The sequence below is a fragment of the Hippoglossus stenolepis genome, chromosome 4 (genome assembly GCF_022539355.2).
Source record: "Hippoglossus stenolepis isolate QCI-W04-F060 chromosome 4, HSTE1.2, whole genome shotgun sequence".
Lineage (NCBI taxonomy): Eukaryota > Metazoa > Chordata > Actinopteri > Pleuronectiformes > Pleuronectidae > Hippoglossus > Hippoglossus stenolepis.
This window is the reverse complement of record NC_061486.1, coordinates 6849503-6872160: the sequence shown is the minus strand read 5'-3', so window position 1 is coordinate 6872160 and position 22658 is coordinate 6849503. Positions and strand designations below refer to the sequence as shown.

Sequence of the window (22658 nt, the reverse complement as noted above, 5' to 3'; positions counted from 1 at the left end):
CTCTGAGTATCTGAGGCTGTTTCATTTTAATTACGCTGCTTTTATTTGGCTGAGTTTGACTCCTGCTGCTGAATGATTAGAAAATTGTTTCCAGTTCTTAAAATTGGATTTAATTCCTCTCCGACTACCCTCGCAGTTTTCACATGCTTACATTGCTACATGCTGTTTGTCAGCTTCTCACCATTCTCGGCCTTTTGTGCGTTTTCTCTCACAAGCTGGATGTAATTGTCTGAATCCTCTGTTCGATTGCGAATCCTCTCTGCGCCTGTTTTCACTACATGAACACCTTCACAGTCTTGCACCTTCCACCTCTCCACACAATTACTCACTCTCCTTACTCCTTCCACAGTTGTGTCGGATCGCCCGCCGCCAGTTATCCGCCAAGGCCCGACCAATCAGACGGTGGCCGTGGACGGCACGGTGGTTCTCAACTGTATGGCATCGAGTAACCCCACTCCTACCATCCTCTGGAGGAAGGATGGAGTGCTGGTGTCCACTCACGACTCCAGGGTCAAACAGCTGGACACGGGCGCTCTGCAGATCCGCTATGCAAAGGTGAGACGTCACATGCACAAAACATGCTCGGATTATTTTAACATCAAGCAAAACAGTTCCCAGTGCTGGTCTGTGACATTTGGAGTACAAAGTCACAAGTAAACACCACAAAAGAATTATTTGTCTCACTCTCAGACTTTGCGGTTGACAGGACAGACATTTAAACATGTGTAATTTTGTCATTTACTGTTGCCAGCAGGGTTATGGCTTGTGTTTTGTTTATTAGCCTCAAGCTCGCAGAATATCTCAGGAACTTGTAAACATGGAGGAAATTTCGGTCATGAGCTCAGAAACAATGATTTGTTTTGGTCCGGCTTCAGATTCAGGTGCTGATCTAATAATCCGTAGAGAGAAGGAGCTTCTTTTTGTTGTCTCTGTTTTCTCATGAACTCCTGCACTTTCAGCGAAAAAGAACCTGGCAGCGCACCATGATTGTCTCTCGCTGTGTATTTTGATGCAGATCCAGATCTAATTCAGATCACATTTGCAATTACCAAACTTATGGTTCAGCCGTGGTGGAGAGAGAGGTATGCGCTTGTGTAGTGCTTTTCCATTGTTGTTCCAAAATGAACAAAACATTTCCGTGCACTCTCCCCCTTTCCCAACACAGTCATATATTAAAGCTTATGAATAATCGAGGTTTGACCGCATGTATCGCTGGATTGTCCACACATCTGTTGAACGGGGCAGCTGCCTCCATGTTTGGTAGTCAGGGGGATGGTAGCGAGAGAAAAAAAAGGTCTCCAATTAGTCTGTGATCCTGTGAAAATCTTTTCCATTTGACCAGGAATGGTTCTGTCACTTGGCCTTTCCAGCTGCTTTCCCCCCAGTTTCTGCTTTGAAAGAGATGATATTGAGATTATCAGGCACTGACAGCGACCTGCTACAGACTCCAGCAGACTGTCAATAAGTGGGGCAGTGAAGTGGAGAAATAGCAAGGGGAAGCAGGAAAGAGACTGCTGCCTCACTGGAAACTGTAACACATATTTGAATGATTTCCATTTAACTAATATCCTCCTCTCTTCTACTCCAGCTCGGTGACACTGGCACCTACACCTGCATCGCCTCCACACCCAGCGGCGAGGCCTCGTGGAAAGCTTATTTAGAGGTTCACGGTAAGCTCAATCCAATAGTGGCCCATTTCCTAGCTTTCTAAGAAGTGGGTTTTTTTTCAGTTGCAGGGTGTATTTTCATATAATTTATTCAGTTCTGTGAAATGCCTTTGGCTTTTGGAATATACTCAACTAACTCGTTTCTTTCCTTCTCTTCATCCAGAGTTTGGAGTTTCAGTCCAACCAAACAGACCCACTGACCCCAACCTGATCCCCAGTGCCCCTTCCAAACCTGAGGTCACTGACGTTACCCGCACCTCCGTCACCCTTTCCTGGAAGCCTAACCTTAACGCCGGAGCCACGCCCACCTCCTACATAATAGAGGCCTTCAGGTACAACTAATCAACTTCACCATCAACACGCAAATTATTCCTTTCTTTTTTATTTGAAACCTTTTAGACTTAAACTTCCTCTGTTGTGTGTCCACAGTCATGCATCAGGGAGCAGCTGGCAGACCTTGGCGGAGCATGTGAAAACTGAGTCATTTGTACTGAAGGGCTTGAAGCCCAGCGCAGTCTACCTCTTCTTAGTGCGGGCAGCCAATGCCTATGGGCTGAGTGATCCCAGTCCCATCACTGATGCTGTGAAAACCCAAGGTGAGAACTGCCTTGTTACTGATATGAAGTTGATATGCTGCACAGCAGTGTTTGTGTTTTTCTCTGGTTTTATGAGAGTGTAAATCAGTTTTGGTGCCTGTTCCTCTGCAGACATCCCTCCCACCAGTCAGGGTGTGGACCACCGTCAGATCCAAAGGGAGTTGGGGGAAGTGCTGATCCACCTGCACAACCCCACCATCCTCTCCTCCTCGTCTGTCAGGGTGCAGTGGACAGTGAGTATCATTTTCTCCATGACTGCATTATTGTCACTCTCACACAGCTGCAGCCAGTTACAGATTGCCGTATGGTTCATCGGTATAACTGGCCACCGATGCTCCAAGGTTAGTTTAGTGATATACCTATGGTCAATTTGTCAGGCAACTCAGCCGAGCTAATGCGTTAACACCCGCACGCAGGAAGGACACTGCTGATATCAGCCTGCAACGCATTCTTAGTGTTCTTCAAATCCATCTGGCACGAGTGTGACCGGTCAGCTGGCGAGAGATCCAAAAGTCTGCACATTTTTCCATAGCGCGCCTCTAAACCACCCGAAATCTACACCGCAGAGCTCAGCCTTCTGCAAGCGGCCGTGCAGGGCCGTATAGCAGCGTGTGGCGTGCCAGCTTGTGCCCTCTCAGATTGAAAACACTTGACGGCTGTTAAAATAATACAAGCGAGAAGAAGGAGGCGGCCAACTCATGCTCTTAGGTGGAAATGGCTTGCAGATGTTAGAGCGGATAGGTGGGAGACGAGGAAGTAGAAGTAGAACTGGGAGCTCATGTTGCTGCTTCTTTGATAGAACAAGCTGAATGCGGAGCACGAATGTCCACCTGCAACTGATCTGGTTCATGTGCAGTTGTTTGAAATTATGAAACAACACAACTGAAGTGTACATTATGGCTGTCGACCCGAGATATTAGCCTGTGGGATGACTCACTGAAGGGAAAGAACAGCCCATTTTGCCTTTTGACATAAGGCCACCCCTACGTTCCCAGTTATTATGAAGTGCCACAGTGAGTGATGAATGGGACGGAGGAAACGTTAAGAGGATAGTGACATGTCAAGACTGATTCAAAACGTTACTGCCCAGTTACCCTGTCACCGTGGAATGTTCCAGGAAAACACACGACACGACGGAGACTGACATTGGAGTTAAACTCCACACTTTCCCGGTTTTCCTTGGTTTTACATATTTCTTTGTGTAAAGGTAAATGGAGCACAGTTTTCCAGGCTAATGAAGACCACCTGAGCCGCAGCAATTTTTTTACATGGGAGAATGAAATCGCTAGAATCTTTACAAGCCAGTGCTGCTCGCCTTCCACAGGGATATTAGCATACTGGTTAGCGGTTATTCTTTTCTCCAACCATGCTGCGTCACAACGCAACATTAATTATCCCGAGATTAAACTAACAGACAAAACCCTTCCTATTGCATTCACCCCATGTATTTCGCTACCGTGCATCACATGCTGTTGAAATAGTCGCATTCTCAACTTCTGATATTCCGAATAAAGATCCACTTTTCTGCGCCTTCCTGGACTTCAGCAGCCTGTCAGTGCACTTCAGAGCAGGACAGGATGAGACAGGCTGCTGTGGGAGCCTGGGCCCTATTTAACCAGCTCCAGACTTAGAGGAACCTCTGGCCAATGACCTCATACTGTGGTTTTCGCACAAATCGCTGCTGCTCCAAATGGCGCATAGACAGACAGGGAAGAGAGATGTAGATGTGGATGAATAAACAGAAGGGTGATATGATGAGTTAGCATCCTTTTCCATTCAGCGCCTGCTGTATCAGTTGCGTGAGTCAAGTGGTTCTACAATTAATTACATTACTGTATAATTTTCCACTACATACTGTGAAGCATATAATCCAGTGAAGCTGACACCGTCTTTGTCTGTGTTGCTGTGCCGTTCCCCAGGTGGAGCAGCAGTCTCAGTACATACAGGGCTACAAGGTGATGTACAGGCCTTCACCGGAGGGGCTGCAGAGGAGCGAATGGGCCGTGTTCGAGGTGCGCACGCCCGGGGAGGACAGCGCCGTCGTGCCACAGCTTCGGAAGGGAGTCACATATGAATTCAAACTCCGCCCCTTCTTCAATGAATTCCAGGGAACAGACAGCGATGTCAAAATTGGCAAGACGCTGGAGGAAGGTGGGGGATGTGAACGTGTGCGACTGCCTGCAAGTGTGCTTTAGTGCTTGCATGTGTGCATGCATGTTTTCATGTTTACACAATTTTATGTGCACAGCTTGTATGTGTGAGAGCATACAACAGCTGTTCACAGCGGGCAGTGAGGGAAGGATTATGTTAGGTTCAGATGCGGTGTATTCGAGCATGCTAGAGTGGATGTTGAGCTCTTTAAAAGGCCCTATGGAAAACCATACACAACACTGCAGGACCGGTGTTATACTAATTTTTCATAGGGTGTGGCAGTTGTGGCAGTCTCATGAGGTTTGGTCGAGAACCAACTGCAAATTGTAATCTGCGGCAAACAGTTAAGAGAAACGTGAGCGAGGGTGTTTACTGGAATGTGTGTGTTTGTGTGTGTGTGTGTTTGTGTGTTTGTGTGTGTGTAATTTGGTCTTGCATGTGCAGTGTAGAGTGTTTTGATCTTTTTCTGCTGAATTCTCCTTTGTTCCAAATTTAGTTTATAATTGTTTTTGGAGATTTATGCACGTTTGTTTTTGTAACACTCGCTCACACGTCTTTTATGTTGGACTGGTAATTGTTTCAGCTTAATTACTGTTACTGCGCCACAGGTTGACGTCCGCGAGCCACCACACACCCCACCGTCACAACTCCCTGTCTGTTTTCAGTAAACACTTATTGTTGTCATCCACATAAACACTTGTGTGAAGCAAACTCAATTATCTGATAAAAGGGTTGTAATGTTCATCATTAGTGCTTTGTTGTCACCTCAGCTTGAATCTCACACAAAGATACAGGATAGATTCCAGCAGCTAAATGGGATGGCAGGGCGAGACTGCATGCAGTTATGGAAAAAAACTCGGTATCATGTATGAAGGTGTGTTGTTTTTTAAAAATCTTTTGTCTCCCCAACCCTCAGCCCCCGGCGCCCCTCCTCGTGAGGTTACAGTGACGGAGAGTGGGGACAATGGGACTGCCATCGTGGTCTCCTGGCAACCCCCTCCGGAAGAGGAACAGAATGGGGTGGTCCAGGAGTACAAGGTAACAACAACAACTAAAAATGCACCCTGCAGAAAAACCAGGTCTGAGCGTGAGAGGGACTCGGTGCTGTAGAGACACAAAGGAGAAAAACAAACAGGGATGCAGGCAGAGCAGATAACCGAGAAAGGGACAATGCACAGACATGGAAAGGTAATGAATTCCTGGTTGAGGCACACCTTTGTACGCTCCGCGGTGCTCCTCCTCTGTGTGCTGACAGAGGCTCAGACAGAAGAAAGGAGTCAGAGCAGGGGAGCTGCTGGAAACTCTTATGAACCAGTGCCATCTGGTGGAGAGAGCAGGCTCGTGGATACTCGCAGGGAACAATCTCTGCTGGACTACTGATCTTTCTCTTTTTCCCCTTCAGTGGTAGTTAGGCCTTAACCAGTGATTTCCAATCCTTGTGTGTTGGGAGACAATGGGAGAAAATTTAGGCTTTGCATTTCATTCATTGGATAATAAGTATTTTTACTGATATAAATGACAATTTATTGAATTTTGCATGTAAATGACTTGACTCAGCTGTAGATCTGATAGAATTTAGAAGAGATTTGAATGCAGAGGCAGAAAATAGTATTTTTTTAACAACTAGCTATAATGATGACCAATGACATAAAATGACATCATCATTTCTTTGATCCGGATCTGTACTAAATTCATCCTTAAATCTACAGCACGTCTCTTCGGTTCCCCTCCTCCTCCTCCTCCTCCTCCTCCTCCTCCTCCTCCTCACTCGACAACGCATGCTCTTTTTGTCATGGCCCCACTTTGCAGAGCACACACCTCTCATTCTTTATGCTGTGGAAGTCCTGTATTTTAATTGGGAGGCCTTAGTGTGTCAAAGGGGATGTAGGCTAGTGGTGGAAGGGAGGCCGAAGCAGAGCCACTGTTAATTTCCCAGGTAAATGTTTCTGGTGATAGGGTGATAGAGTAATTTCATGGTTTTTAAGTCCGGCCCGAGAGTGTTCCCTGCTCATTACCGAGCCCTGGTGCCTGGCGGCAATTTCACTCGCCGCAATTTTTTAAGATACACAGCGAGAAAATTTCAAGGCTTTCTAGCTCCATCATAGATAGTGCACATCCAAGGAAGTGTATGTGTTAACCTAGTTTACTGCTGGTAGGAGGTGGGGAGCAAAGAAAGCAGATTGTCAGGGCTCCAGGATGTGGAGGTCTCCAGGCCTTGGAGCTGAGGTGAATGTAAACTTCTCTTTGTGCCCGTGGCTCGAGTCCAACTGAGGCTCGGCTCTCCTGCCTGGGAGTGACAGCTCTTAGCTTCTGCTGTAATTGGGTTATAGGGGTGATTACTGATCCCCACTTGTTTCTCAGGGGCTTCAGGCTACACTGAGATGTTATGGCTACCTCAACTATAACTGACTCTGTGTTCAGCTCAGCCTGTAAAAGCCAGAATCGTGTCGTAAAATGTTTTGCTTCCTCGGAGATGTAACGCAATACCCGCAGTGCTCGAAAATGTTGCAATAACAGCAGCAACCAATTACGAGAGCACAGATTGGTGTTGTCAGGAAAACCCTCATAACATTCCCTCAATCTCCACTTTGTCCTTGTCTCTGTTATGGCAGATTTGGTGTTTGGGGAACGAGAGTCGGTACCACATCAACCGTACAGTCGACGGCTCAACCTTATCCGTGCTGATCCCCAGTCTGGCCCCGGGGATCCGCTACAGCGTGGAGGTAGCGGCCAGCACCGGGGCGGGTCCTGGGGTCAAGAGCGATACCACCTTCTTCCAGCTCGGTGAGTTGGAACAACCTTTTAATTCCGTCTTATTCAGTTTTTTTCTGATTTACTGTTTTTTCTGAGTTTGTCCTCCGGCTATCCTTGCACAGAGAATAAACCCCAATCATCTGATAAATAATAACGGCATTAATCCCGTCATCATCGTTTTGCTAAGTAAACAGACAATTATGCAATTCCTTTCTTTGCAGTAATGCACACGTTCAAGCCTCGGCCTGCTTTTCCCTTCCATTATCAAGGATACTTAAAAACTGTAATTGTGAGTTATTACTGTTCTACAGACATCATCAAGAAGAGGAGTGTGATGAGTGCAACTGGGAACTTTTACAGTTTTCCTGCACTTTGAAATGGCTTTTTAGTTCCAGTAGCTGGGAGTTATAATGAACACAGGCACTTTGAATTTGTGTACGGTGGGAGCTGTTGAGCTGGCTGCCCCACCCTGCTCCATTCTCCAGTCAAGGATGCAATGTTTTCTTTCTCTGCTTCACTTCAAACAACAAAGGCAATAATGAATCCTGCACTCAGGGCTCAGGCTTGACACGTTATTAATACCAAGGAACACAGTGCAGCCTGCAGTGAGGCTAGTTGTTATAATTTACTCCTTGTTTTTGTCCTTTTAGTCTAGACAGACAGATATTTTGAGATATTTTGTCAGCTCTTATTCCCCAAAGCTCTGGGCAGGGCTACTCAGGAGAGAGATGGAAAACACATGAATAGCAGGATGAAGCAGACACAGAGAGAGAGAGAGAGAGAAAGAGAGAGAACTCCATCTGGTTTTAAATGTGTGATTGAATGGGATGGGATGGGCATGAAGAAGCATCGACTGTAACTGATACAATTTCTCTCACTCCGAAGAGTTCCTGTGGTGATTGTTGCCATGTTCCAACGCTGGAGTGGAACAATGCGCCTTTGGGGACCAGCACTTCGCCCAAATGCATTTGTCACACTCTGAGCTTGTGTGCGTCATCCCAGCCTAGATACCTGTACAGTCCCTCGTGGGATGCTTAGTCACATTGGCATGCTCTGTTCACCGGGCCCGACGGAGCCACAAATTGAGGAGACAGAGGAGTGAGAAGGGAGGCACCCGAATGGAGACATGGACTGAGTGACTGAGACAAAGATAGACGGAGGGATGTGGAGGGGTAAAGGCAGGGAGCTGGTCTCTTTTGGGGAAGTGTTTCTGCCTCCGGCTCCGAGAGTTGACAGATAAGAGTGGCTGCAACATGAAAGACTGGAGAAAAAGATATGAAGGAAAGTAACGCGTACATGACGAAATTTCAGAATGGCGGGCGGGGGGGGTTATCCTAGAGAGGCCTTTCATGTATCACGCATGAGGGAAAAGCACAGAGAGAATGGAGAGATGAGGAAAACAGGCCGAGAGCGGGTTGTTGTGAGCAGCCACACAGACGCCGGCTTCACTGCTTTTCACAGTGGAACCGGCTTCAAGCCTTTCACACCTCGGCTTTCCACAGATGTGCCTCAGTTTGCTAATTACCGTGGTGTCTGGATTCAGAGGATGATCTCATTGGATTTATTTATATGATTATGAAACAGCCATTGCTCAGGGAAAATTCTCCTCTCTGGAGTGTTTGGTGGCCTCGGTGCACGGGGGCTGCGTTCGAGTGTCTCCGGTTGCTTTCGCCTGCTCACCTGCTATTGTTGTGTGAGATTAGTGATGAAAGCCGTTTGAATAATACAGAGAAAAAGACTCCGTTTCCACAACCCAGTGTCTCACACACACGCTGAGATGAAGACTCTCTCTGTGCGTCAGGAGAAAGAGGAACGTTCACAGTTATGAACTTTTGCTGACTCCATTTATTTCACATAGATTTTTCCCCTATTTCAGATCTTTCCACTTTGGTTTGAGTTTTATTTTTCTCCTCATCTCTTGCCTGCGTCCTGCGTCCCATTTCATTCTAACTCCAAACATCATTTGAATCCTGCTCTCGTGTGTCCTCAGATGCATCTGGGCGGATGACAGATCCCGACGCCTCAGAGAACCCCCTGTCCCAGCAGATCTCCGACGTGGTCAAGCAGCCGGCCTTCATAGCCGGCATCGGAGCCGCCTGCTGGATCATCCTCATGGTCTTCAGCATCTGGTTGTACCGACACCGCAAGAAGAGGAACGGCCTCTCCAGCAGCTATGCAGGCATCCGCAAAGGTCAGTGCACGCGTGTGCGTGGCATTTATCAGGTGGATCTACCTGAATTTCTGGTTTGCTGGTTGCTGGTTTGAGGTTGCAAGAGGTTTTCTCACTCACAAAATGGTTTGGATAAAACACGGTGCAGGGATCAGTGTGTTCGCCTCTGTGTCAATCCAGTCCTCGCCATCATCTTCTTCCCACATACTGCCAACCTCCCTCACACCTCCCTGTCACACACAGAGAGATGTCTTTATAGAGCGCTCGAGGTGAAGTCGGAGTGAAAGTACTCTCCTGTCGAGCACTTTAAAATGTGATGTGAGCTCCTGTTGAGAGCGCCGCATGAAGACATCTCTCATTTCTTTCTTTTTCCCCCCCCTCAGTCACGCTGATTCTGCAAAAAGGTGTGTTTTTAGTAAAGTACATTTCGAGGTCCAAAAGCCTCCACCTTTTTAGCAACAACCCCTTTTAGCTGACTCCACTTGTTTGGGCCGCAGTGCAACTCTCTTAGAGCAGCCACAGAGCAACCCATTGGGCTCTTACCTGAGTGGAAGTGACAGGGTTCACGACATGCCCAACCTCTGCCCACAATAGTTAGAGTATAAAGAGAGCTATTAGCCTTTCTTCCTGAGTCTCATTTGTGTTTAGACTGGCTTAATGTGTAGCCTTGGGCTGTGCAGCTGCTGCCTGGGAGAGCTACCTGCGCCGTACTCACTTCTGGGCTCAGGTTTACCGCTGACGACCAGGGTTAGAGGAGATCCACCTTCAACCCTTCGAACACACTCAGAGACTCGACCGACTTAGCTGTTGCTAATCTGTGGCTGTCACACAGAAAACACAGGTTATCCATGTTCTGAAACCAGGGCACCGCAGCTAAATGTGGGAATTGTGAAGGTTTTCCTTAAAAGGCCTTTAAAAAAATACCTGTGTCAACTTGAAAACACTCACAATCCCAGATAACGTTGTTTTTTTTGTTGCTATGGGAATAAATTCTATGAACCTATGAACAAAATTAAATGTTGCCTTTAGTGTTTTAACCAAAGGAACTTGAGAGCAGAGGTGACTCAGTAGTACACGGTCATACTGCGTCGGCTAAGATTAGCCTCTGGTCCTGCGTGATTCTCTATGTTTTCTCTCATAAACTTAAAAAGCTCTTCAGGAGCACAGTAGGCGAGCATCGCTCCCCCTCCTTCTCCTCCTCGTGTCCCCAGACCACAAGAGGCCACGGTCTTTGTTGGAACTGGTAACGAAGAATGTTTTCAAAAGTGTATAATTGCAACCACATGAAGCAGCGATCTGCACTCGGGGTGAAACGAGTTGAAGAGGGACTGTACGTGTATGTCTAAGTGCAACAGTATAGATGACATATTTCAATTTGTCAACTCAAAAAGGAGAAAAAGAAAAGAAAGTCAAACAGCTTTTTCTTATTTCCTCGACAATGGATCCAATCGTACGAACCACATGGTGCTTTTGTGTTGAATAGTGCGCATTTTGCAATGTCACACTGGAGGAGTGCTCAAAAGAATCTCATAACTGAAATAATACAAACAAATAAGCTACAAAAACAAAAAGCTATTACCCAACATCGTCACAGCTCAGTTGCAGCTCCATACAGCCTGAGACTGAGCAGCTGTGACAGTCCTGCGACGGAAGAGAAATCTGACTCACGTATTTTAGTCACGTTTCTCAGACTTTTGACTACAAAGTGATAAAGTCTGCTCCTCTGAGACATTCATCAACCAGATAAAAGTCGTCCAACTTCTCAAATCTTTCGACTTCTCTAAGCATCAAGAGATTATTCAAAGGATATTTATTGGCGCAGGTTCTGAATGAATTAATGGTTTGAGGAAATGAAAATGTGAAAACAGCAGTTTCTGTCTCCTCAGATGAAGTTTTAGGTTAAAGGCAGAGAGCAGCGTTTCTAAAAATGTGCATATTTAAGGCCGAGCGCTGGATGACTACCAGCATGGTACAGCGTTGCGTCAGCTGCAGTGCATGCTGTAGCATTCTTCACTTCTTCAAAGAGAGCAACAACAAACAAAGTGCATTTTAAAGAAGAAAAACCACAGACCACACCGTTTATTACAGAATATAAATCAACCGGGAGTGGGTTGATGTTTTCGCACACAGGAACCCCGCCCGTGCCAAAGGTGGAGTAATTGAGATGTGTGGGTGATGATGTGGGTGTGAGATAGAGCAACAGCTATCTCTCTGGTGTGTGACCCCCACCCAGCAGGTCTCTGATAGTCTGGGTCGGGATTTGAACCAGCAGCTGTCACAACACTCACTTTCCCTCAGTCGGGGTCCAGACATGTCTGAGGTAATCAAAGACTTGAGGGCAGCGAGGAAGCATGTGAATACAGGCTGAAATGCAGCTCGTGGATTTATTTACTTGAACAGATGTGTGGTGATGAAGCATAGAAACTGTCACATGAACTGACTCCAGACATTTTAATCCAACAATGATTTAATATCCTTCGTTTCTGTCCCTACAGTGCCGTCCTTTACTTTCACACCAACAGGTAAGAATTCAGATTCTTTTAACAGTTTGTGCTCGATCCTTTTCCCCCGTGTTAGTAAAGCGCTTCATTTAATTGCCGTCGCAGTGTAATAGACTGCAGAGAATTCAGCAAGGGACACTTCATGTTCTAATCTTCAGCACCGTTTGAGGATCTATCTGCAAATATATATTTCACCAAAAGATGTTTTTGGGGCTCGTGTCAGAACACAGCGCTCGTTGAGGAGCCGGCCACACGACTGATAAAACGCTGTTTAAAACTCGTGGCAACTTGATCAAAGGGGCCGCTGCCGACCTCAGATGGGATTTGAGAGAATGACACACCAGCAGCACTCCAACGCGCCAATTAGAAAGGCGAGCAGCAGCAGAGCTAAGAAGGTTATCTGTGAACTGAGGTGACACAGCGTAGAGCAGATAAAATCAAAGCTCTCTCCGCGCCTCGCCATCATTCTCCCTCTGCGAGTTTGTATTTACAGTGCTCGCCTTCCGTTTTTCTTTCACTCGTGGACTTTCATCCGTCTGAAATACTTTGTTCCCCAGAGGTGTGGCAGGGGTGTTGGCGCGGCTGAGTGCAATGGCCGAGTGCGAACCATTGAATGTGTGAGGGGAAGTAAAGAAGAGACAAAACTGTGCACTATGTGTTTGCGGTTACACTGGCTGAACCTGTCTGAGCAGAGATTGCACCTTAACAGTAGCCGTGTTGTTTGTGTCTGCCTCAAGGCTTCCAGTCAGGCAGAATAATTTTTGCAGTTGCAAGTTTGTTTCCTGATCTGCTCTGAAATCTTTCAAGCGAGACTCGCGCCTTGCTTGTGTGGTTGGGTTTGTGTCTGTCTGAAGGAGAAAATCCCTGCACTCCTCTAAACCCAGGATGTACAAGGGAATTGTGATGGTTTTAATCTACAAGCAGATCGTGATACTTTGCATTAAAGAGAGCTAATCTAAGAGCTCCTCCGGCTGCATGTAGGGGCCAAAACACACACACTTCCTGTTTTGAAAAAGAGACAGGGAATCGACATATAGCCGAGTCCCCCGACCTACCCTTCTTCCTCCATCTCGGCTCTCAGGGAAAAGATTGTAATTAAAGTTGGAAGTTTATCTCTCCTTCACACACCGGCAGCTTATGGCTCCTTGAAAGAGTCCAACTTGCAGCGTACGAAGCTTCAAACCCGCTGAACCCGAGCCAGACAACCTAAGAGCTCTGCCTCTCTGTTCTTCATAAGCCTCTTACATATCCTGCTCCTGCTCCTGTTGCTGTTCGGGTGACTCAGCCCAAATTATGCCTCACACTCGCCCGTAAAAAAAAATAAGCGTTGCCGTCATCGCTGGCGAGGCTGATGATTCAGAATCAAATGAATAATTGTGTGTTGACCTTGTATAACAATGGCATAGATGCTGATTGCTGTGTTGACAGAAGTAACAGTTGGACACTTGTTCTTTTCTTTCTTTTCAGTGGCATATCAGAGAGGTGGAGAAGGTGTGAGCAGCGCCGGAAGGTAAGAGTTCACTCATTGTTTATCATGTATGATAATATTAGAAATATTACACAGATGGTAAATTCAACAGCATCTAATCACAAACACAATTGGACGAGTGCAGTTGGGCACATGCACTTTTGTTTGACAGACACTAGGGGGAGTGCTGTGCCTTTCTAAAGCCGCAGAGAGCTGAGGAGGGGTAAGGAGGTGCTTTAAGCGTGATGCAAAAAGGAACAAAGCCCCATATAGTGTGCCAGGAGCCCATCCTCATCCCGTATAGTGGAGAGACACATCCAGCCACAAGGCTGTGCCATAGCAACACCATACAACTTTAGAGGAGATGTATGCAAACACACACACACACAGCAGTAACAACACAACTCTTCATGTTGTGGAATGGTGCATTGTGCATAAACAGTGAGACTGCACAGGGAAAACACTGCATCAACTTGCTAATGCACATCTATATAAATATAGAATATGCACAGTGTTGTACTGTAAGTGTGCGTGTGTTGTTTATGTGTTAATGAATACTAAGCTTGGAGCCTTCAGCAGGAAATCCATATTCATTATACTGCCCTGTTCTGTGACTGAATCCCATATGCAGCATGGCTGTCTCAGCTCTGTACAAAGACAATGGCCATTCAATAACAACATACAACTGCCCGGGTGATTGAGGAGCCATTGTGAGATTGTATTTGGCTGCACAAGACAAATGTGTTCATTACCCAAAATGAATCCAAGAAAGGAGTCATTTGAGTGGGAATGAGGAAATGTAATTCAATGCTAATTTCAGTGTTTGGATATGCAAACCGGGAGTCATTCTGTGGAGATTTGAATACCGAAACAATATATGGCACTGCAAGAGAAGTCTGCGTTCTCTTTGTACGCTGGATTGATTCATTTCATGAGCAAAAGGAGGCTATTTATTCTCCGTGTTTGGCCTGAGGTCAGGTTGTACAGTAGAATCTTGTTGCACAGCTGATCTTGTATTGTATTGGGATTAAAGCCCAAGAAACAGGCGTAAGACACGGAAACAATAGAGATGGATGGCCACACGATGATGTGAAACACTGGTCCACATGGGTTTCTCCTCTGGTGCTTGGATTTCTCTTCTTTCCCTCTGTGCAAATGTAAAAAAAACTTTTCAACTGATAGAGATGTTGTGTGACACCATGGAATCTACTCTGGGAGCATTCGTGGTTCACTGACTGTTCAGGACACGCATTTCGCAACATTGGGAGTGAATTTTCTCTGGCTGTCTAATCCAGGCGGATCGCTAATGCTCACGAGGGCTCAGGGAAAGTGTCATCGGCTGTGGGCAAGTCAAGCACACACAATCTATTTAGCTGGGCTTTTTTTTCTAATGTGCTCCCCGGGCCTGTGCACGTACGACCATGCGTGTTTGGCCAAAAGGCAAAAAAGAGCTAAAGCCGGATTTCTATTTTTTTTTTTTTCTATTGTGAGCTGCTGGATAAACAAACTCCACATAATCTTCTCTTTAAGATATTGTTTCTGTGGCTGTTTTGGTTTAGTCACATAAATGTCACTGTGGTGTTGTCTCTTACTATTGTTAACCATTTGGTCCCGTTTCTTTTGTTTTTTTTTTACAGGCCTGGTTTGCTGAACATCGGGGAATCTGCCACTCAGCCCTGGCTGGCGGACACATGGCCCAACTCCTGCTCCAACCACAACGACTGCAGCATGAACTGCTGCACCGCTGGCAACGGCAACAGTGACAGTAACTTGGCGACGTACAGCCGACCAGGTATGTCGTGTTGACCCCGCCGTACGAAGGCAACAACCAAAATAAACATTCCCCTCAAAGGCAATGATGCAGCCCTTGACAAAATAACTGTAGAGATAAGAAATGTAGGCACCGGGGGAATCTGCAGCGCAAAAGGAAGTAAAATCTGATATCTGGGTTAGCTCCCTGGAGGGTTGTTTCTGTGTATCTCTCCTTTGTGTAGGTCTCCACGAGAAAAACCTGGAGAAATATTCGGATTAAGAGTGGCTGTGTGCTTGTGTGTTTGATTTATCTGAGGTTAAAGTAGAGCTGTTTTAGGCAGGAAATAAAAGGAGCACACTGAGAGGGGCTTATGGCTCTACTCTGTTGCTAATCGAATTGCTTTGCTGATTTCCATACTGTTGTTATAGCCTGTAATGTAATTTCCCTTAAGTGCTCAGTTATTTAAGAAATGTGCAGCGGGCGAAGAGGTCAAGGCTGGACTGGCCAGGAAGAAAGAGAGAGAGAGAGAGAGTGAGAGAGAGAGTGAGAGTGAGAGAGAGAGAGGTGCACCTGGTCGACCAGATGGAAGGAGTGATGAAGAAAGAGTATATGCTAAATCATACACATAGAGTGCAGGAGAGCATGAATGAGATAAAGTAGGGGAGGTGGAGAGGAAATAAGAAGAAGTGATGTATAGAACACCAGCAGGTGGCCTGTAAGTTTATTCAGCACAACGAGAGATGTCACCAAAAAAAGGACCAAGTTCACCCTCAAAATCAAACACACATTACAACACAAAAGTCACTTCTGTGTATAATGGGGATAAGAATCTGTGCAGATGCATAAAAGTTGACACCAATTAAAAAAGTAAGTGTTAGTAAGCACTGGAGATTAGTTTGAATTTGGGAATTGCTACAAATTCAGTGTTTTAGCGATGCATCCAATTTGTAAAATGCCGTGACGCGATAAAAAATAGAAACATCACCAAAATCTCATCATTAACTTGACCGTAGCTCCGACTGTGTAGTCGCACTCACTGAGCTGCCGAACGATGTATATTCCTCCTGATTCCCGAACAGGAAGTGCTGTAACAAACATGTCAGAATGAAAGAGGGCCCGTTCTCCCTGTTACAAGTCATTGTACCGTAAAACTGATTTTGAAGCTGTTATTTCAGGGTAAAGCAGATGCATAATGCTGCTCTAATGTATCGGATCATTGACAATGCATTGAGATGTGTGTCGTGTCGGCCTCGGTGATGGCGATGAGCGTCCTTATTGCATATGCAGACGCTCAGGCACACTGTGACCTATCTGAAAAGAGAACAGGGTAAAACTCGGAGCCAAAAACATCAGCTTGGATGAAACAGAGCTTAATGTTATTCATTTTTCAACTGTGACCAAAGTCTTAAAAAAAATAAATAAACTATCCTTGGAAACTTGGAGAGTAATGAAATGCTTTATGTTGTAAATTATGCACTTTGGGACTGTGCCTTTAAGGGCAGATCATAATTCCTATCCAGCTGTTTGGCCTAATATCCATCCAGCCGTTCAGTAGTTTCTTCTTACTTCATACCTTCCCCAATGAGGATTAATAATTCATTCTGTGGACTCTAGTCATCAAGTTCAGTTTTTTCTCTGTGCTAATCACCCCTCTGAGGCTGAAGTGTTGAACTTTACCTTAACGTGGTGTGAGATGTTTAACAGGGAATAACAGGCTAAAGGCAGCCCTCACTCCTCGCATGACCCCCCCCCTCTGTATGACACTAAGGAGCTTGCCAGACGCATGCTTTGTGTGTGTGCCAAACCTAAACTCTGTGAACATTAGGAGGATCACTGACTAGGTGACAGAGCAAAGAAATGGGAGTTAATGTCCCTTTATCTCAGCCATAGGGGCGCTTTCACAGATCACCCATTGATGTGTCGATCTGGGCCGTGCAGCTGAAATGCGAGGCGCGCGGCACGTGCAGCGTGCGCCTATGGCCGTCCTTGGTATTTACCGCAAGGCTGGCTCTCAGATCTGCCGGAGGATTTGAATATTTTATGAGCCAGGGAAAATTGGATCTGTCAGTGGGAGCTGTGCTTTTACTGCGTGCCTCATCCCGAGTCTTTGATACAGACATGTCTCTCTGTCCCTCTCAATGAGAGAAGACGCTCTCACCGTCAGTTGGAAGAGAATAGAGATGACACCCACATTGAAACACTGAGGAGAGACTGAGCGAGAGTGGTGCAATACCACCTGTGTCACTCACCTTAAATAGAACATTATTTGGCAAACAATTCTAATACTTTAAATGGAGATCTCTCTTTTGTTGGCAGGGAGTTTTTTTTTTTCAAAAGCCCTGAAATGAATTGCTTCCCTCAGGTAAATGCTTTCAACTCTGTAGTAGATCAGACGAGGCCCTGTTGTTTCAAAGCTTCTACCCTCGTGTTCTCCAGCCGACTGCATCGCCAATTATAACAACCAGATGGAAAACAAGCAGACCAACCTCCTGGCGCCGGAGTCGGGAGTCTATGGAGATGTGGACCTGTCCAACAAGATCAATGAGATGAAGACCTTCAACAGCCCCAACCTGAAAGACGGACGCTTTGTGGGTCCGGGGGGCCAGCCGACACCTTACGCCACCACCCAGCTCATCCAGTCCTCCATCATGGGCAACAATATAAACTCGGAAAGAGGCACCGGAGGGAGCGGAGGTGGGCCCGGGGGTGGAGGGGAGCTGAATGAGAAACACTGCTGGAAGCCCACCCCGGTCCAGCAGCAGCAGAAACAGGAAATGGGCTCGCAGCTGCAGTACATCATCATGGAGCAAAACAAGCTGAACAAGGGTGAGTGTGTGGAATACCCAGCAGCCAATGGTTAAAGAGGTCATCTCCGAGCCATGATCTTCCTCCACCTGGTTTTCCCCCTGTTCTCTCCTCTCCCGGCTCTTCCAGCCTCACTGTGGAAGCCTGTAGAAGAGTCTCATGCTCCTATTTTCCTTGGTTCTGTCTCGCTCCTTTTTCAAATCAACACAAGCGTCATCACTCTTTCTTTCCGCCCGTCTGTTCGTTCATTCATGTAACCCCCTCATCACCCCTTCTTGCAATCATGTATAATCTGTGCCGCTAAACGTGAGCCATGCTTGAACCGCTGTCGTATCTGGGTTGTCTTGTGGTGGAGGCAGGTGTGAAGGTTTATTTTGGGTGTCAGATTTCTAAAGGCCAGACGATGATAAATCTTGGGTCTTTAGATGCTTTGAACAAAGCTATCATCGCCTCGTTGGATCTGCCACATGTGGTGTGATAGTTTTGAGATTTCTGTGCAGATGTTTGCATGTGTTCTCATACTCACCTGAAAATTACAAAGCATTAACTGCATGGCTCTTTTTCACGTGTAGCACTGTGCTCGGTGTAAAGTCATTTCATGGTATACATATTTCCATATTTCTCCACCGTGAAATGATTTTTGTGCTGCGACTCAAATGCAGTTCTTAATTTCCTTGTTTCATTACCAAGTGAGCGGTTGCTTTGCTTGAATGTTTGTGAGATGTCTCCCTGGGGCCACACTAACCATGCGCTCCAACATTCCCACCATCAGACCGCTACAGAGGAGGAGACAATCCTATGCCGGCCACCATCCCCTACAACCAGACCCATGACAGCCACACTGGGGGCTCCTACAACAGCTCCGACCGAGGCAGCAGTAGTACCTCCGGTAAGAACAAAAACAATGTATATCTAAGGACTCATTCTCCTTCTTTTAGTTGTAACAATTATCTTTTTATTGTTTCGCTCCTCTTAACTCAACTGGCAGAGTATTTTCCCAGCTTATTGTTGTTGTGAACTATATAATCACATACATCCCCGCAGCTCCATTTGAAGAAATCCCAGTTTTCCTCAGAAGCAATAAATCACTTTGAGATGCTAATAATGCCTGCTTTAAAATGGTAATGTGATTAATTTCCATGTCAGCCTGTTTTGAGGAGAAATTGAAAGGGTGATTCCTTCAGAGAGTGGAAAATTGCTGAATAAAGAGAGGAGGAACCTGGCAACAATGCCGTCAAACAAAGGCACGAGCACCATGCTAGACATTTGATTGTGCCTTTTGTTTCCTGCTTGCAATGTCATCCAAGGGATGTTTAAAGCAAATTAGATAAAAGCAGCTTCCTGTTTTGTTTAGTTTTTTCCTGCTTTCTATTTTATTTCTGTTTGTCCTTGCTTATTTTGCATTGCTTATATTAATTGGCTTTACTTTAATTCCGGTATGGGAGCAGCCTAATTTCATCAGGGCCTCAATGTCTGTCTGTGGACAAGGACAAATGACAACACATTGCGGACGGCATGCAACACTGCCACCTTAATGCCATGTATCCATTCTGATATTGCGTTTGAAGTTCAAGCCATTAAGGAGAAGCCTTTAGTGCTCACTGCACCTCACAGCTCATTGGTTCACAATCCTAATAGTTTGGTATTAATTAGATCCCTCTCTGCTGTTCCCTTCCTACCTTCTCTCGTAGTACTGGTTAACACCACAGTATGGAAATGACTGTGTTTTATAGTATTTCCCCCTCATGTAATAACCTCGAGGTTTGTGTGCACACTTGCATAAAGTGGAGCGTTGCATTAGCCCCAGCACTCTATTGTGTAAAAAAATCCATTCTTTGTCAGCCGGTCCTGTTAAAGCGTTTTATCAGCTGTCACATCCTCGCTCATTAACTTGAGATTTCCTTCGACATTAATAATTGATGTGTTTTCCAGAGACAGGTATTGTGTACGTCTGTAGGTGTGTTGTGACGGATGGACGCTTTTCTTTTTCTCATTTCTTCGGAGCAGGCAGCCAGGGCCAGAAGAAGGGAATGCGCACCCCCAAACTACCCAAACAGAGCACAATGAATTGGGCTGACCTGCTGCCCCCTCCCCCTGCAAACCCACCCCCCAGTCGGAGCACGGAGGAGTACTCTCTACCAATGGAAGAAAGGTGGGACATGTCAGCGCCGGCCGAAAGACACAGACAACCTGACAGGCGTGCACACACTATCTGTACATGCTCGTTCATTCTTCCAGCCTTTTCTCCCGTTTCTTGCATTCATTACATGTATTTACCCCAAGGGTGCTCAATCTACCAGTGCTAGGTTCATGATAGAAGGATGCCATGAATATTAAGTGCATGTTTTTCTGGCCTTCAATGTATAAACATCCGTGTTTTCTGTGAGTGATATGAAGGTAACGAGGCTTGTTTCTCTCTGTTGGCAGCTGTGACCCAGACATGCAGTGCCCCATGCCCCCGTCTCACATGTACCTGCAGCCTCATGAGCTGGAGGAGGAGGAAGAGGAGATGGAGCGGGGCCCCACTCCTCCCATCCGAGGGGCGGCATCTTCCCCTGCTGCTGTGTCTTACAGTCACCAGTCCACGGCCACTCTCACCCCCTCACCCCAGGAGGAGATGCGGCCGATGCTCCAGGATGCGCCCGACAGCCACGAACGCAGGTACATCTGCCAGGATACAAAAATAACAAGTAGCAGAAGATGAGCGTTTCTTTAAATCCTCACAGAGAAACAATGTCTCCCCGACGTAATTGAAATTCATACATTTTTTTGTTTTAGCCCATTAATTCCAAATTCTGTATATTCTGTTGGCCATTTTTTCAAAAGCATATCTTCTCTTGATTTGTTACCTCACTGGGAGCCATTAGTTTCACTTCATTGCAGTGCAGCACGAAAATCAACTTTGCAGCGATTTGAAAGTTGTCTGAAAAGAAGTCATACGTCACAGTCTGAATTTAGTCCATTTAATGTTTTTTTGTCAAAGATATATTACTGTTGCGTGTTAATAGACCTGCGAGCAGGAACTGTTCATCCTTGTTAGCACATAAGGAAAAAAACACATCATCATAAATTCAGGAATGAGCTGCCAGAAGAAGTTATGTTAAGCTATATAGCTGTAAAGATAATACAAAACTATCACATTCACATCATTGTTGGCATTTCTGGTTTCTTATAGCTTAATTTATGGGTCCGATTCCAGGGTAACATAGTCGTAAACCCTCAAATCTTGAATGTTATGTCCATATATTTAAAAAAAATATTCGCATTAATGCAAAGTACCAGCATCTTCTCATAATAATAGGCAGGAGAATTTTACTTTGCGTGTAATTTGTTGAAAATATTCTACATTCTGACGTGTTTCCATCTTTTAACAGGCGCCATGGTGTAAGCCCCCCAGCGCCTCAAAGACCCCTCTCCCCTTCACACACATATGGGTACAACTGCAGCCCGTTGGCCTTGGACACAGACGGCATGGAGGAGGACGACATATTGGAGGAAGACGAGGAGGGGGACGAGACAGATGCAGAGGTGGCCAAGATGCACTACCACCACACCCACCCCCACACACACACACACCCTCACCACACCCAAATGCACCCGCGAAGGCTGCTGCTACGAGGGCTCGAACAGACGCCTGCGTCCAGCATGGGTGACCTAGAGAGTTCAGTGACCGGCTCTATGATCAACGGATGGGGGTCGGCCTCTGAAGAGGATAATGTCTCTTCGGGGAGGTCTAGTGCAGTCAGCTCTTCAGATGGATCCTTCTTCACTGATGCTGACTTTGCCCAAGCGGTCGCTGCAGCTGCAGAGTATTCAGGCGTCAGAGTGGCCAAGTACCCCAACACACATGGCCAGGAGGTTGGAGGAGCTTCAGGTAGGTTTAATAATGTCGGCCACAACCACGAGAAATGTTATTGCAAGGTTTTTTTTTCGCGGAATGGGAAAAGACCAAAATATATCTCTGTTTTTCTTTCAGCACGAAAATACCAAATAAACCCATCAGGCCACCGTCCAGGCAGCCCGGTGTCTACAGACAGTAACATGAGTATGGCAGCGGTGCACAGGAGGCCTCCTAAAAAGCAGAAACAGCATCCTGCAGTCCATCCAGGCAACCAGAGACGTGATCCATACAATGAAGGTACACACATAATTACATGTCCGGATTATTAAAAAAAACCTTTATCAAAATGATTTTCACAATTAAAGACATTCTGTTAAAATATGCATTTGTTGTAGGCTCCTACCCAAATAATGAATATGAAGCTATGTGTTTTCAATGTGTTTTAGCTAAAGCTGTGGTTTCTTAGAGGTTATATGTGTATACAAACTATAGATATACAACAACTGTGTTTGTGATTATGCTCGTTGCAAACATTGTTCTGAAATATGCACAGTAGACCTAAAACAAATATTACTGAAACTGTAAGTATTCAGGTTTGAACTTGCTGGTCTGCAAAAGACGTGAATGACTCAATGCAGCCAACACCCTGACAGAGTAGCCGCAGTAGTGGGTCAGCTGTAGTACACAGATGGCCGGTTTGTATCAGTGGCTCTCCCTCTATTCCCTCTCCAGAAATGAAAGTGAAAAATGCAGTTTACTGTAATGCATTGGAGCGCTGCTGTGCCGCGAGCCAGAGGTTTAATCATCTTCTTTCATGTGTTTCATGCACATGCATACGTGGCATCACTCCTAATCTGTGGCGCTGCTGAACAGATCGGGCGAGTGGTGGGCAGGAGCGGAGGGGGGGGCTGTCTCGGGGGAGCTCTGCCCGGCTTCGCAGTGCTGACACTGG

At 46.0% G+C, this 22658-nt stretch overlaps 1 protein-coding gene across 7 annotated transcripts in view; it reads left to right on the top strand.

The window, feature by feature from the left end:
* The window catches only part of robo1 (roundabout, axon guidance receptor, homolog 1 (Drosophila)), a 210719-nt gene that overhangs the window by 183847 nt on the left and 4214 nt on the right, over positions 1 to 22658 (top strand). For 5 of the 7 annotated variants that reach the window (XM_047339574.1, XM_047339573.1, XM_047339576.1 and 2 more), the window contains 18 exons: positions 350 to 555; positions 1589 to 1670; positions 1831 to 1999; positions 2097 to 2263; positions 2375 to 2496; positions 4183 to 4414; positions 5331 to 5452; positions 7027 to 7198; positions 9159 to 9359; positions 11834 to 11860; positions 13307 to 13349; positions 14945 to 15099; positions 17497 to 17886; positions 18638 to 18754; positions 19873 to 20017; positions 20293 to 20526; positions 21240 to 21739; positions 21842 to 22003. In XM_047339574.1, coding sequence (XP_047195530.1) covers positions 350 to 555; positions 1589 to 1670; positions 1831 to 1999; positions 2097 to 2263; positions 2375 to 2496; positions 4183 to 4414; positions 5331 to 5452; positions 7027 to 7198; positions 9159 to 9359; positions 11834 to 11860; positions 13307 to 13349; positions 14945 to 15099; positions 17497 to 17886; positions 18638 to 18754; positions 19873 to 20017; positions 20293 to 20526; positions 21240 to 21739; positions 21842 to 22003 — 3246 coding nt within the window. The remainder of the gene's footprint in view (positions 1 to 349; positions 556 to 1588; positions 1671 to 1830; positions 2000 to 2096; positions 2264 to 2374; positions 2497 to 4182; positions 4415 to 5330; positions 5453 to 7026; positions 7199 to 9158; positions 9360 to 11833; positions 11861 to 13306; positions 13350 to 14944; positions 15100 to 17496; positions 17887 to 18637; positions 18755 to 19872; positions 20018 to 20292; positions 20527 to 21239; positions 21740 to 21841; positions 22004 to 22658) is intronic. The other 2 variants (XM_047339575.1, XM_047339578.1) reach the window with 2 other exon arrangements.